At 45.3% G+C, this 15,396-nt stretch overlaps 2 protein-coding genes across 2 annotated transcripts; both read right to left on the bottom strand.

Annotated features, from left to right (window-relative positions):
• Positions 1-3,366: 3,366 nt before the first annotated feature.
• Positions 3,367-8,225, bottom strand: kctd8 (potassium channel tetramerization domain containing 8; the record flags this gene model as incomplete). Its single annotated transcript, XM_084456392.1, has 2 exons — positions 3,367-3,980; positions 7,415-8,225. 2 exons carry the CDS (start codon positions 8,223-8,225, stop codon positions 3,484-3,486), a joined length of 1,308 nt encoding a protein of 435 aa, XP_084312518.1. The 3' UTR covers positions 3,367-3,483.
• A 900-nt stretch (positions 8,226-9,125) lies between these two features.
• guf1 (GTP binding elongation factor GUF1) lies at positions 9,126-15,069 on the bottom strand. Its single transcript, XM_084456275.1, has 17 exons — positions 14,823-15,069; positions 14,488-14,599; positions 14,192-14,340; positions 13,858-13,938; positions 13,684-13,761; positions 13,455-13,538; positions 13,292-13,356; positions 12,954-13,157; positions 12,728-12,867; positions 12,418-12,541; positions 12,142-12,274; positions 11,363-11,506; positions 10,650-10,783; positions 10,427-10,528; positions 10,182-10,301; positions 9,401-9,437; positions 9,126-9,291 (listed from the first exon to the last, which is right to left on the bottom strand). The coding sequence occupies exons 1-17, from the start codon at positions 15,015-15,017 to the stop codon at positions 9,157-9,159; spliced, it is 2,037 nt and encodes a 678-aa protein (XP_084312401.1). The 5' UTR covers positions 15,018-15,069; the 3' UTR covers positions 9,126-9,156.
• Positions 15,070-15,396: the final 327 nt, after the last annotated feature.

The following is a 15,396-nucleotide window of genomic DNA, read 5'->3' as shown; positions in this document are numbered from 1 at the left end:
AATATTTAGCATAGAACTATTTAGTCGCAGCACATACATGTGTAAACGTCCGCAAACTAGGTAGCCTAGCAACATAAACATAAGGATATAGAAAAGGGTGACCGCACTTCCAAACGGCGAATTTCAAATCTGACGCTCACCATGCATTCCTGTAGATGTCTTTTGTCATGTCTGGGCGTTGTCGGTTCATTTATAGCCCACTCCCTCTCGTGTCTTATTGCTTAATTAACCACCACCCCTCCAGCCAATCAGAATCGAGTATTCACCCAGACCATGGTGTAAATGCAGCTACAGTATAGGCCTCTGTTATCAAGGTGTAATCCATATTTTGAGTGCTCAGGTACAAGGCTTTACTGAGTTCACAGATGACTTTGCCCCTGTTCCAGATGAGCTGTGCACCGGACGTGACACTCTCATAGATGCCCTTGAATACCCCCCCCCACACACACACGCACACACACACACACACACACACACACACACACACACACACACACACACACACACACACACACACACTAGTACTCCATGAGTTGTAGCTGGACTGTAGCCAACAGTTAGTGAGTGGCAAACTGCTCACATAAGGTAATGACCTTGCAGGACAATTACTAATGGACTCTGATACTGTAAGCATCAATATAACATGCAATAACCGCAATAACCAATAAAAGGTATTTGAGGCCGAAAACGTTCATACTGTACATTTAACTGAGCCGGTGAGGAAATTCAGTTTGACCCTGAGTAGCCCGTTGACAGTGACAATTTCAAAAAACCCAGGAGTGTAAACCTGCAAACTCCTAAAGGAAAGGGAAAAAAGAGTGGCAATCACAGCTCCTAATCCGAACCACAGAGCTGTGAAATCATCCACAGGATATATTTATCACTATTTCCTGGAGGTCAAGTCCTCTGTGGTGAACAAAAGCTATTGTTCTTCAATTTTAGTTTTCCTGTCTCTTAAAAATACGAGTGGTCTTTTTTGTTGAATGCGTCTTATCAGTAGACAGCAGGTGCTTTGCGACTCATTCTTTTCCATGACCTTGAGATATTCTGATTTCGTCAATTGGTTCTCCAACTGCATGATGGGAACACACATGTAGCACATGGTAAATGGCAGGCATTTCAGAATCCTCACTGACCTGATTAAGACGTCATTATACCATCTTTCCTAATGGACTATATCAAGTAAACCTCTCTGGATGACAGTTGGTGGTGCTTGCTTCAGGGGTGGTAGGGGTATGGTGTCAGCAGCTGGTAGTGGTACAACAGCAGCTGGTAGTGGTATGGTGTCGTCACACCCAGCAGTTTATGTACCTTTGTATTTCCTCAAACACTCTCGAAAGTCACAGGACTGATTCCAAAGTGAACTCCAGATGGACGGCTAAAAAGCAGTGGAATTTTAATTTGCTGAGCTTCCGTTCTGTGGAGGGCAGATTTTTCTCTCTGCTGCCAGAAGATTAGCCATCTCCCTCAGCTGTGAAGAAGCTCTTAATCCTGTCCCCTGATCCTAGCACGCCACACAGGAAGCTCCTGTTTATTCAACCTAATGCCTCTCACTGAAAACTTTCTTGGTTTTTAGAAAGCAAACGATGTCAGATACCCCACCAACTGCAGAGTTTCAGCAAAGCTTTCCTCGTCTGTAATAGCATTCCAACTCATCCAGAGCATGATAAGAACTTTCAATCTGAGCTTTCAGCCCCCTCGTTGGCAATAGGTACATGTCTCTTCTTTGTAGCCTGGTAGCAGATTCAGCACTGACAGATCCAACTCCAGGAAATCATGCCCTGTTAGCACCAGATTTGCATAAAGCAGATGCACAGCAATAACGATTCTTAGGCAGCAACTGTAATGAATAATGCATCTCATAGGAGTACCCTTCACTCTGCCAGTCCCCCTCGGTGATGGATAGGGCCCTGTGATTACCTCTGTCACGCTCTTTTCTGGCTCAATAATGACTGCTGCGTCTGTTGACATTAACTCCCCAATCTAAGACAGCCCAGTAGCTTACGCTTGCAATAACTGAATGACCTGCAGAGAGGTACGTTTTCCAAGAGCAGCCCATCCTGGAGTTACCATAGAAACTGTGATAACAGCGCTGATGTTTTTTTTTCTTTTCCCCCCACACATCCAGATAGAATGGTTCCGCCCTTCTCTCTTCATCATGGTGAGCTATGTGTGGCGATGTCCCTGCCAAAGCCCCATATATTGGTGGAACCTTGTCAAATCTAGTCAAAAGATTTCAAACATTGTTTGACCAAGGTCCAGGTGTTATTAGTTTTAGGGTCTTTAAAGAGGGAAGTCCTTCTCTGTCCAATAATTCACTCTCAAGGAATTGTCTCCTTTTACTAGCTAGGCATCTGATATCATACAGCTTACTCTGAGGAGCTGTAAAATAATTTATCTTGACATGCAGCTGAAGTCTTCAGAGAGGTAGGAGACTTACTGTATAGCAGATTTACGTTCTACACTTTTAATAGTTAAAATATTTCAGACAAGAGACTGACAGAGTATACCATTGCCTGATATTCAACCTCTCCAGTTCCTCTGATGTGAGGCCCTGGAGAAACTACACACATACAGCTCAGTGGTGACACGGCACTTGAGGCAATAGTCCAGTCCATAGTGCCATGTTCACTCAACACAGCTGAACACTGTGTAGAACATCTTCATTTCCATAGTGTCAGCTCCTCGGCTCAAATCAGATGCACATGTACTGTATGCACATAAATGTACGAGCAGCTAGTGAAGCACAGTACTACACTTTATGTACCATTCTGTACATAGCCACTGAACTAAACTGAGTATTGGACTGTAGTGAATGCTATATTTCAATCGTGGGGCTCCTGCTATTAGAGAATTAGAACCATTCAGTTGAAACTAGCAAACTTACATGCTAGTAAATATATTCCATTGGCAGCATTGGTAGCAATAAACACGATCACTTACAAATTGCACATGTGTAACAAACAACGACAAATGCAGTAAATATTATATGGTCAAGGCAAACAAATCTCACTTTAAATGTAACAAGTAATAAGAGTTATTCTTTAATGTCTTTCCTTGTTGTCTTTTGTTGTCTTATTTGACAGCAGAACAGTGTTTTTTTTCATTATCTCCAACTAGACAAACAAAAACACTGACTATTGAATTCCAATCAATGTAACAAAATGTCAGTTATCTGTTGATGTACTATCTGCTGTGAAGACTTTGGAAACCACTTGGCTATGGCCCAGAATCCAGAATTGCACAAGCAATGAGGCTATTGCAGATAGGAGATGATCAAACAGTTCCATCTGTACAATTTGACAACACTTCCAGGAAATGAAACAAGAATATACATAGATACTGCTATTCCAGAATAACCATTTAGGTTACCTTGACTTAGAATGGTGGACACTTAAAAGAATATGCACAGGAATGTTAAGTCCATTAGCTAATGGAGGACGATGAGGGAAAGTCACAATCTGGTGTTTTGATAAGAGATCCTTATAGACCGTACTTCTGCAGAAGTTCAGACTGCCATTGTCGCTTGCGTTCAGGAAAGGCCAGTGGGATCCTTAACTTCTGGAAGTCCTGTATGCACTGTTTCATCTCCTCTTCCGGGTCGCTAGCTCTCTCTGGCGCCTTCTTCCTGCTCAGCCCCCCCTCACGCCCCCCCACCAGGGACTGGAAGAGCTCACTGTTGCGCCTCTTATCTGGGAGTTGCATCCACTGGACCGCCTTGGAGGGCCTCCCCAGGGTGAGTGTGCTGGGCTGGCGGGAGACTGACTGGAGGGCTCCACACGGGGCCACAGACCCCCTGCCACCTTCCCCCACACCCACAATGGGGCCGTCTTGGGGTGAGTTGGCCTCCGAGTGTGTCTCAGAGCTGGAGGTGGAGAGCTCGTTGAGAGATGTGCCGCTCTCGCTGCCCTTGTTAGCCAGTTTCTCATGCTTGTGTTCCTCACAGTCCTGCTTGGGGGATGAGGTTTTGAACAGCGGCCCTGGTGAAAGAGAGAGAGAGAAGGAGAGAGATTCCTTTTATTTGTCACATGTAATGTACGGTCTATCTTCGTTCTTACTCTCACCTATGGTCATGATCTTAGAGATCGGGTGAGAAGTTCAGTCATCCGTGAGAGACTCGGAGTAGAGCCACTGCTCCTTTGCGTCGAAAGGAGCCAGTTGAGGTGGTTCGGGCATCTAGTGAGGATACCTCCCTAGGAAGGTGTTCCAGGCGTGTCCGGCTGGGAGGAGGCCGTGGGGTAGACGCAGGACCAGGTGGCGGGACTACATCTCCGCCCTGGCCAGTGAGCAGCTAAAGATTCCCCAGGCAGAGCTGGTTGATGTTGGTAGGGAAAGGGATGTCTGGGACCCCCTGCTGGAACTGCTGCCTTCGCAACTCAGCCCCAGATAAGCGGGTGACGATGGATGGATGGATGGGATAGATAAAGGTCTGGATGGATTATGTACATGCTATATATGGAGAGAGAGAGAGGGGCGGGGGGAGAGAGGGAGAGAGACAGGAGAGAGGCCCTCCAAGAGGGAGTGAAACTCATATTTTCAAACCAACTGAAGTATTTTTTAAAACCCTGTTACTGCAGTAAAGAGGAGGACAGCCCAGAGGAGGCTGGTCTCTAATAGCCCTTTTCCACCAAAAGAACTCTGGTTTGTGAACCGGTTGGTTTCAAAATTCCTGGAACCTTGGTTCTGTCCAGAGAACGGGCCCGCGTTTCGACCAGTTTTGAGCCGAACCGTTTACGCCAGCCCACGCCCATGATGTCGTCACGGTTCGCACTGAAAAACCTACTATTTTGTGGTGCCGGTTCGGAACCAGCTTTCGGGTTCCCGAACTCATTTCTTTTTGGTCGAAATGCACGGAACCATTCAAAATTAGGTTCGCGAACCGGCACCGAACCGGTTCCCTCTGGGTGGAAAAGGCCTATAATTGGTGGCTCACAGTCAGTACCCAGATGCTAGGCAGCTCTGGAGGCCATTAGTACTCATTAAACATGCCTCCCACCAGGTCATAAATCAACCCCCACTGACCTGGGTAAACTAACTAGACTATCCTCTAGATCCTATAGGTTCAGGTCTATCAGCAAACAGCTGAACATGCCCAGTCAATTAAAAACAATTAGGTTAATTAATTAATTAATTAATTAATAAGATGCTTATCAATAGACCCCCTTTAAAAGGAAATTAGATAATTTACTCTCTCTTTTTAAATGGTTTGGAGATAATATTGAGATTGTAGAACCAAGTAATTATATTTCTTTCCTTAACTTTACTTGCTAAACAAATTAAATGGCATGTTATGCATGCTCTACTTCCAGATCATATGGGATACATTAGGATGGAACATTTTCTGCCCTTTAAGAGTACATGGGAAGATGTTCTAAATTGGTTTGCTTTCATTGTACGACCCCCAATCCCACCGCTTCATTTATTTTCGATTTGACACAGAAAGAGAAGATTATAATGGTGAAAATAAATAAATAAACATGCCACATATGTGTGTATTTGTCAGAGAGAGAGAAAGAAAGACATACTGAAAAAGAGAGATAAAGAAATAATTGATGTTTCGGAGCAATGTTGTTATGTTTTTTCCTTAAGGTACTAACAACCATTTACAGTGCAGCTGCACTGTGGGATGAGTAATGTGGGATTTCCATATGTAATGGGTCTTGGTGGCGGGAGCAGTCTCGTTGCATCGAAGTAAGTCAGGATTAAATCATGTGTGAGGTGGCCCTGAGGGGAAGCTCTATCTGTTGAAACAGCAGTAGCTGCCCTAGCCCTTGTAACCGCTGATAGAGAGGCAGTAAACCGGAGAGGTGTGGAGCATTAGGTACCTCGAGGTACATGACTGAATCACAGGCCGTGTTTGCTAATCCAGTGCCGCCCTCAAAAAAGCGAGGGTTAACATGATTTGAACAACAGTCCAGTGGCAGCTATTGTGGATTCTGATAATTGCTGCTGTGCTGTGTCGGACTATTCAATTAAATAGTAATTTCATAGTTAACCATGTCTGTGCCTACGAAGGCTACAATTCAACATTGTCACCTTGGAGTATTTCATCATTTAGAATGTGTCTCTTGTTCTCTGGCCTCATGTATATATTTCCAATGATGTACTGTAGGCCTACTTGAGTGAACATGTGTATAATCCAATGTATTATGTTTTGGAATGTATACCTTTTGTATAATTACGTGTATGAATGGGCTGTTTAAATCACAACTCCTTGAAGGGACTTCTACTTCATACTCTGTCCCCTGATGAAGAGCCTGACTGTTCACGTCTTCATGTTTCAAATCAATACTCTGAGAATGTCTTCGTCCAGCCCAAGGATCGTCACTGAGCTCTTGGGATGCTTCTATCGGGAGGAGGATCAGATGCAGCTGAAACAAGACTACAACAGCTGCTCTTCTCTGGGGACCTTGGCACATGGCAGCCCGGAAGGATGACCCCCAAACAGAGCAACTGTTGGAGCCAAACGCCAGGAACACTGCCGACTCTGGAATTTTTGGACTGCAGGTACACCTGCGTAAGCAAGGTCACTGCAAAGGTGAAAGGTCATTTAATCAGGTACAGTGATCCACAATCACAGAAACACTGCAGCGCCAGTCAGGCACTATACAGAGGACAGTTCCACTGTGGTGGGCTGAGTTGAGCTGCCAGGTAAATGGAATCTTCCACAAGGTTACATCAAGTTGAATGAAATAAGTTGATCAATAGCATTATCATATACCTGCAGTCAAGCCAACAGTTTAGTTTTTCTTGATGATGTTGCCACTTAACATCCCCAGTGCAGCTTTGAACCCGACACGAGTGGCAGGCTCCTCCCCGCGGCAGCAACACATCACACTAAAGCCAGCTGACAAGCCTGTCGACACCTCTCGGCCCCCTGCCCGGCCCCCTGCCCTGCTCGCCTGCTTTCTCCCATCAAGGCTCCCCTCTCCCCTGTCAAGGCCATCATGTTTACAGGGACAAAGCCCTCAAGTTCTTAGTTGACTAGTTCAGGAGGGCGCATGATGGTGGAGGTCTGAGCCTAGCTCAGAGAATAAGAATTATCCGGAGGCTTCGCCGGTCATTGTCGAGACCGGCTGTATTTTGTCTTTATTAACACTTCTGAGTGCCTGAGAGGCCCTGTATGCAAGAACACACAAGTGCATGCAAGCACTCGCTCTCATGTGACACGCACGCACGCATGCACACACACACACACACACAATATACTGTAGCTCTCTCCCCTGACAAGACAGGTACAGACTGATTGTGTCCTGTCTATCTATCAACAGACTATTGTGGAAGATTTCTTTCAGCCTATGTAAGAACTTGTCATTTCAGTTTTGTAGGGAAATTTAACATAATACTGCACATCTAACTCCTTTGGCAATTTCTGTCAACACCATCTGGTTCTGACATATATGTGAACACTTACTGAAGAAGATGTACTCTGTGTAGCTGCTCCAGATCTTGTCGACATCCCTGTACTGGTTGACGAAGGCAGCTGTACCAGTTGAGTTACACGCCACCATCTGGAAGCCTGCCTCAGAGAGCCGGTCGAAGGCTTGTTCCAAGTAGGTGAACTTGAGGTAGAAGCGAGAAGTGTATTTCTCTGGTGGTCGGTCCGGATCTCTGCTCTCATTCAGAGTTTCCCCAAACACCTCTTTGGCCAGCGCGATGCGGCCACACACCATTATCCTGGCCACGCGGCGGAACTTGGCGTCAGCTTGGTTGTCCCTCACGGTGGTGTAGGAGCCCCTGTAGCCCAGGGTGATGAACCCTGACCTTTTGTCTGAGAGGGAGCAGGTGTTGTGGACAAGCGGGTACTCGCTCTGAGAGATCTCTTCTATATCGCTCTGGCAGCCCTCGTCATTCATGGAGCCCTGTTTGCCCAGACGGGGCCCTAGCAGCCTGTGGAGCTCGCCCAGCTGGAAGTGCTCGGCTTCCCGTTGCAGGCGCTCTCTCTCGGGGAAGTGGTCCGGCAGCACGAGCTGCCGGTCCCTCAGGAAGTCCAGAACGTAGCGGAACAGGAAACCGTCCCGGTCGATGAAGAAGCGGCCGCGGCTGTCGCGGGGCAGCTGCCTGGGAGCAGATAGGGCAAACATGGCGTGCAGGGTGGTGTCTGGCACGCTGACCAAGGTGGAGCGCTTGGTGACGTACACTTGGCCGCCCACGTTGAGCTCCACCACCTCAGGGTAAGGGCTGGACACCTCGCTGATGGGGAGAACGCTGTCCTTCATGGCCATGGTCAAGCAATCCTGAGTGCAAGATCAACCCCCCGTCCACCAACGGAGAAGGTCCCCAAACACCAGGCAGCCAAACACCCAAGAGGTAACGTGAAAAAGATGACCCCTGAAGAATCAGCAAAGGTCACCAATTAGTTGTCAGAAGGATAGGTGCTGAAGTTTGAGTGAGGGAGAAGACTACATCCCTGCTGATGCCATGTCCAGGCTGTCTCAGGCAGAAGGCAAACAGAGAGATGGGGAGACGTCTGTTCCCCTGGACACTGTCACCTTGTTTAAGAGACAGCAGGCACGAAGATGGAGATGGACCAGGAGGAGGAAAAAAGCACACTACTCCCAGCATCATTTGTTCTTAGTCTGAGGGAAGCCACAATGACATCATCTGTGAAATGAGAGGGGCGGTGCTTGAGTGATCGACTGGACCAGCCTTTTAAAGAGGCAGTATCACTGCAATGTCGTACCAGATAGTCACATTATAAACACATGATCTCATCCTCTATATCACCTTACATTACCCCAAATCCGTTTTTGCGAGTAGGTCCAAGTATAAAACATTCAATAGTAAGCTATTGGTCAACGTTATACCGAAGGTCTCTCAGGATGGTGTGAGATGTATTTGTAGGGCTGATGGGGAAATATGCAGAGCACACACTGACATCTGCTGGATCCTACAGAGTGTTACAGTCTGGGGTCAAATATGAAAACCTCCACATGCAAATACCTACTGCTGCATACTATGTACACAATCAATATTTAGTAAAGCCTTTGACTAATCCCTGAAACACGATCTATAGATATAAAATCAGGAATATAGATAGATCTACAATGTATTTGACCCAAGAGCCATTTGATGGCGATTTAATCATACTTACAACTTTTACATTTCACATTGCTCAACCAATATATCAATAAATAATAATGCAGCACTGGATTTCTACTTGTCTTTCCTCTTCAGAACGTTGATGAATGCATCTTTGGGAACTTCTACATTTCCAATACGTCTCATCTTCTTCTTTCCCTCCGCCTGCTTTTTCAGAAGCTTCATCTTCCGTGTTATATCACCCCCGTACTGGAAAAAAAGACAAAAAATGTAGTGGATACATTTTATTTGTGTGTTTTTTTTAAGTTCATAATTTGGAGCTATTTCCATTTTCTTGAGAGAGGGGATATTTACTTACACATTTAGCAAGCACGTTCTTCTTGTAAGCCTTTATCCTGAAATAGTGACAGGTGAAGCCGAGAGTAACAGTCATCAAAATAGCATTACAGAATGCTGTGTCACTGCCGTCACTTTGTATATCTGATTGTTATGGTTTCGGTTTAAGCAATAAAGTTATAGCTCTTCCATGCACTCCACTATGACGGTGGAGTTCCAGCTGCTAATGGCCATGGTCAAACCCTATACCCCCTCCCGACCGCTACGCTCTGCTACCTCGGGGCGACTGGTTGCCCCGTCACTCCGAGGCCCCTGTGGTCGATCGACACGGTCACGGCTCTTCTCTGTCCTGGCCCCACAGTGGTGGAATGAACTGCCCACTGATGTCAGGACAGCAGAGTCGCTGCCCATCTTTTGTCACAGGCTCAAAACTCATCTCTTCAAAAAGTACTACAACAATCCTCCCTCCTAAGCACTTATTGTATTGTATTATATTGCACTGTACTTTAGATTGCTATACTTGCACTTTGCCTTCAGCACTAGATTATGCTCTTAGTCACTTGTTTTAGAAAGAAGATGCACAAGTAGTGGCAAGTAGTAGTACATTGGCTTTTCCTACGTTAAATGCAATTACTGTTAGTCGCTTTGGATAAAAGCGCCTGCTAAATGACTGTAATGTAATGTAATCCCTTTCCTATACTTAAAACCACTACTCGTTCAAGGTGGTTTATTTGTACATAATATGGGTTCCATGTAGCATGGAACACTTGCGTCAAAGGGTTGTTTCTTGACATGGTACTCACGTCTCTCTTGCGATGACTTTGCTGCCAACGGCTGCTTGTACTGCAATTTCAAACATCTGTCTGGGAATGGAGTCTTTGAGGCGCTCACACATGGCTTTGCCTGCGCTGTAAGCTTTCTCTCTACCAAGTAAACATAACAGAGGAGCCAAATCCATCAGTCACACCAGCCGGCATATGCTGACTAGCAACAGAACGCCTTGAGTTGCTAAACAGCTCCCCAGTGGCACGTCTTCCAAACAGCTTACCTGTGCACAATAGTAGTTAGTTCCTCCACAGGCTGACCATTGAGAAGAATGTCCATCTTTATCAAGTCAGCTACCTGGTAGTCGGCCTCCTCATAGTCAAAGCTATGGATAGAGAAAACAACTATGTAATAAATAGAAAATACAGTGTTATAAAGCTCAAAGCTCATAGTTTACAGGTCTCCCCCTTAATCAGCCAAAGAGAATGTGTCTTACTGAGTCCTACCTGGCATATCCTGAGGACATGGATTTCAGGAGGTCGTAGAAGTCCACCACAATCTCATTCAAGGGGAAGAGGTACTTCATCATCACTCTATGGTCGTCGATATACAACATGTTCTTCTGTGTCGCTCTGCGATTCTTTTTGGATGAATCAACAAACCACTGACATTTTTCTTCATAACATACACACTAAAAAAATTATCTTAAATACCAGGAGTTCTATGTACTTCGATGTGATTGCATTATTAGATGTGATTGCATTATTAGATGTGATTGCATTATTAGATGTGATTGCATTATTAGCCAACAGCTGGCGACAACATCCCTTCTTTCACATACAGTAGTTTTCCAGCATGCAACTGTTTGCTGACATTTCACCAACAACTGCTTGAGGCAGATCTTTTTTCTGTACAGTACGTTGTGGTGTAGAATACTGTAATGGTGCGTTCGTTTGTGGTCGGAGGTGGCAAGTCGCAAGTGGCAAAATACCTACCTCCGACCTGTGTGCATTCGAGCTATAGCGAATGATAGGATGATGATATGATATGATATTGACGTCAGTCGGCAACTGGGGGCTGAGAAACATATCCGAATTTGCGACGAGGAAGTGCGAGTTCATGCGGCGTTTTATTTAATCATTCCTAGTAGCAAGTCGCAATTTGCCACCTCCCAGTTATAAACGAACGCACCATAAGACCTACAGACAGACAGACTTACCAAGCAGAGACTCATGATCTTGCCAATGTAATCATCGGGGGCGATGATGGTCCCCAGAACCATAGGCTCCAGGTACACAGACACCAGGGACCTGTCTGGGAACTGAGCAGGGTTCACTATGGTGATCTCCTCTGCTCCATGCTCCTGCATTACAGAGGACACCCGTTACAGGGGGAACAGAACAAGGCCGGGCTGGGATCATTCTGAAATGTGTCAGATAGTTAGTATGGATTATCTCTCCCATCTCTAGTTAGTATGGATTATCTCTCCCATCTCTAGTTAGTATGGATTATCTCTCCCATCTCTAGTTAGTATGGATTATCTCTCCCATCTCTAGTTAGTATGGAATATCTCTCCCATCTCTAGTTAGTATGGATTATCTCTCCCATCTCTAGTTAATATGGATTATCTCTCCCATCTCTAGTTAGTATGGATTATCTCTCCTATCTCTAGTTAGTATGGAATATCTCTCCCATCTATAGTGAGTATGGATTACCTCTCCCACCTCTAGTTAGTATGGATTACCTCTCCCACCTCTAGTTAGTATGGATTACCTCCCACCTCTAGTTAGTATGGATTACCTCTCCCATTTCTAGTTAGTATGGATTACCTCTCCCATTTCTAGTTAGTATGGATTACCTCTCTCATCTCTAGTTAGTATGGATTACCTCCCACCTTTAGTTAGTATAGATGACCTCTCCCCTCTTTAGTAAGTATGGATTACCTCCCATCTCTAGTTAGAATGGGTTACCTACCATCTTTAGTTTAGTATGAGTTACCTTGATGAGTTTGGCTGATGTCAGCATGGCTTTATAGGGCACAGTGGGGGCTGTCACTATGACAGAGGCATTGTACTCCTGCTCCAGCCTCTGATTGAAAACCTCCATATGCAGCAGACCCAGGAAGCCAAGCCTACAGAGAGAGTGTGTGAGAGAGAGAGAGAGAGAGAGAGAGAGAGAGAGAGAAGCAGGGAGAGATAAGACAGAGGGACAGATCATTGTGAATGCTGGCCATCTGGAACCCCGTGGCGAGATATGAGAAGCCCTCTGACTGACCTCCAGCCTGCTCCCAGGGCCACGCTGCTGTCCCTCTGAACGGTGACGCTGGAGTCGTTCAGGGTCAGTTTCTCTACCGCGCCTCGGAGGGTGCTGTAGTCTGATTGGTCCATGGGATACATCCCTGAGGAGTCACAGAGAGCACGCTCAGGCCTGACATCGGAAAATAAATAAATACCTCTTCAGCATTTCAGTAGCAGCGATGAACGTGATCAGGAGGATCCTGTAAGGGATGTCTTCCCCATTTGATACAGAGACAATTCCATTCACTTTGCTGCGTAAAGCCTATATCAGACTAGATTCACTGTACCAGCAAACACCATGGCCTTGGCTGGTTTGAACCCTGGTAGAGCCTCCACTGGATATTTGTGATGGTAGAGTGTGTCTCCAATCTGGGCCTCCTTCACCTCCTTCATGCCTGCAACAATATAGCCCACCTGACCTGCATACCTGCACATCAGAGGACAGAGGATCTTCATAATCAATCTAGGATCAAATATAATAAAACAAGACAGATGGAAAGAGATGAGACTCACAGTGTGTTAGTGGGGCTCTCCTCCGGACGCAGGATCCCGAGCTCGTTCACCTCGTAGGTTTTGCCCAGGTATGCCGACACAATCCTGTCTCCTTTACTGACCTGGCCTCCAAACAGCGCGATGTTGGCCACCACCCCTCTGTAGTGGTCAAAGTTGGAGTCGAACACCAGCGCTTTGAATGGGTCCTCTTTACGCGCTACGGGCCTATGAACGGTACAGGTACGTCGTGATTTAGCGGTAATCATACAACATGGATAGATGTATATTGTGGTCCAAAGATATATTTCTTCAGCCAGCAGTCCCTCGGAACGGGCAGGGAAACATCAGTGGCAACGTACGGTGGGATTCTTTTCACAACTTCCTGGAGCACCTGGTCCACATTGGTCCCAAGTTTGGCTGAAATCTGAGAATAGGTCCATATATCTAGAGAGGTTTCTGCACAACGTTTGAATATTTGGATAAGTCTCATATAATTATCATTGAGTCACTATGTTCACTCACCCTGATACATTCTTCACGTGGGATATCAAACACCTTCTCTATCTGCTTCTCCACCCTCTCTGGATCAGCATTCTTTAAGTCAATCTGAAATAGAAACCGCATGAAGATAGACAGCACAACTACTTCACTGTACTTTATTCGACAGGGACAATATCAGGTAAAAAGAACACAGTGAGACGGTTGCAGACAATAAAAAGGTGAGCATGTACAGTATTTGATTCAAATGCACCTTGTTAATCACAGGAATGATTGTCAGTTGAGCTTCAAATGCTAAGTAGAAGTTAGCCACAGTCTGCGCTTGAATCCCCTGACAATGACAAGAAACATGAGCGGAACATACCATGGTGCATTTTCAACCTGAAGTACTGTCAATATAATACCAAATATCCTTGCTGAAACTAACCTGGTTGGCATCAACGATCAACAGAACTCCTTGACACGCTGAGATAGACCTGGACACTTCGTAGCTGAAATCCACATGTCCCTGTACAACAGGACTGGTGTAACTACAATGGCCTTCCAGGCACCACTTTGTCATATATTATAGCCAGATCTGGCTTATTCACTCAAATGTGTTCAAGTACTTCAGGGTGCATAACCTTCCTGAATAATGAATGAAATCGCCACAAAAGTGCTCACCCTACTGACCCTGTGCCCTGCTGATGCACAGTCAATTTAGATCCACCTAAAGTATTTGAAGTATAGAACCCTAGTCTGCATGAAACATTTTGACTTACTGGTGTGTCGATGAGGTTCAGCAGGTAGGTGTGACCCTGGTGCGTGTAGAACAGCGAGGCTGTCTGTGCCTTTACAGTAATACCGCGCTCTCGCTCTACCTGCAGCTTGTCCAACACCTGTTTGTTACTGTCAGTTTTGGCTATGGCACCTGTTTGAAAATCAAAACAAAATAGGTTTCCCCTTTCAGATCACTTTCTTATAGACTTAAGATTGACTGCCTTGTCTTTAAAAATAAACTGCTCAAAAACATTAACAGTTACATTCAGAGAAGGGATTATTGCATAATAGCTTATACCTGTTATCTCCAGTAGTCTGTCAGCCAGCGTGCTTTTCCCATGGTCGATGTGAGCAATGATGCTAAAATTTCTGATCCTATCCTCTGGGAACTTGGCCATGTCAATACTGTCCTTGAAAGCAAAAATAACGCTTTATTGGATTACTGATTGAATGCTTGATTTATGCAGTGGGTCAAAAACAATAGCGCAGTAGCCCCACCAACGTGAGATCACTGATGGAACTACCAGTATCAAGGTCAATAATGTGATGTTTGAGTTTTAATAGGCCATTATGCTCGAAACCGACGGTGTCACACCAACGTTGGCAATGTTTGTACTAGCTATTGATTCTTACTTTCTCGGGTTGGGTGCTGAACATGACTGTGTTGATGCTGTGCGAAAACACATTTTTCATCCAGCGGTGTCTTATGACTGTGCTTGTCTGATAGCCCTGACTCCTCCGTCTGGTTCGATAAATTCTGAAGTCCAAAAGGCGCCTTAAAAAGGGTGTCGTGTAATAAAGTTGCGGTTTAAATATTGAAAACACCATAATTTCTGACAAGATAGCTAGCTAGAAAAAAGTTGGACTTGAATCTCTACAACACTTCTGTAAGGGGGCGGCCATTTTCCTGGGGTCAAAGGTGGTCGGTGGTGCATTCTGGGGAATGCAGTTAGTACGAAGTAGTGTGACGAATTAGATATGACATTTTGTTTGTAATTCCACAAATTGCCTACACGTTAATGGCACGACCTACACTGGATACAGTCTTTGATCCTTAGAATTTCATAGGCCAAATGGTTTATACCTGTAGGCTACATAGCCATAAATGTGGCATATTATGGAGATTCTGACTGCTTCTTTTGTAAAGGCCATCCACAAATCTTCGGCATGTTTAACCCATTTAACAATTTTGAAAAGAATGGAGAAA

The sequence above is a fragment of the Borostomias antarcticus genome, assembly GCF_949987555.1.
Source record: "Borostomias antarcticus genome assembly, chromosome: 22".
Taxonomy (NCBI): Eukaryota; Metazoa; Chordata; class Actinopteri; order Stomiiformes; family Stomiidae; genus Borostomias; species Borostomias antarcticus.
This window is presented reverse-complemented; position numbering and strand designations above follow the sequence as displayed.

Excerpts from the sequence above, each read along its gene's own strand:
- guf1 (XM_084456275.1), bottom strand. The coding sequence starts at position 15,017 with ATGGTGTTTTCAATATTTAAACCGCAACTTTATTACACGACACCCTTT. Across the intron at positions 13,762-13,857 it reads TGATCGTTGATGCCAACCAG|GGGATTCAAGCGCAGACTGT; the intron begins GTTAGTTTCAGC and ends TGTCATTGTCAG. Across the intron at positions 10,529-10,649 it reads ATGTCCTCAGGATATGCCAG|CTTTGACTATGAGGAGGCCG; the intron begins GTAGGACTCAGT and ends CTCTATCCATAG.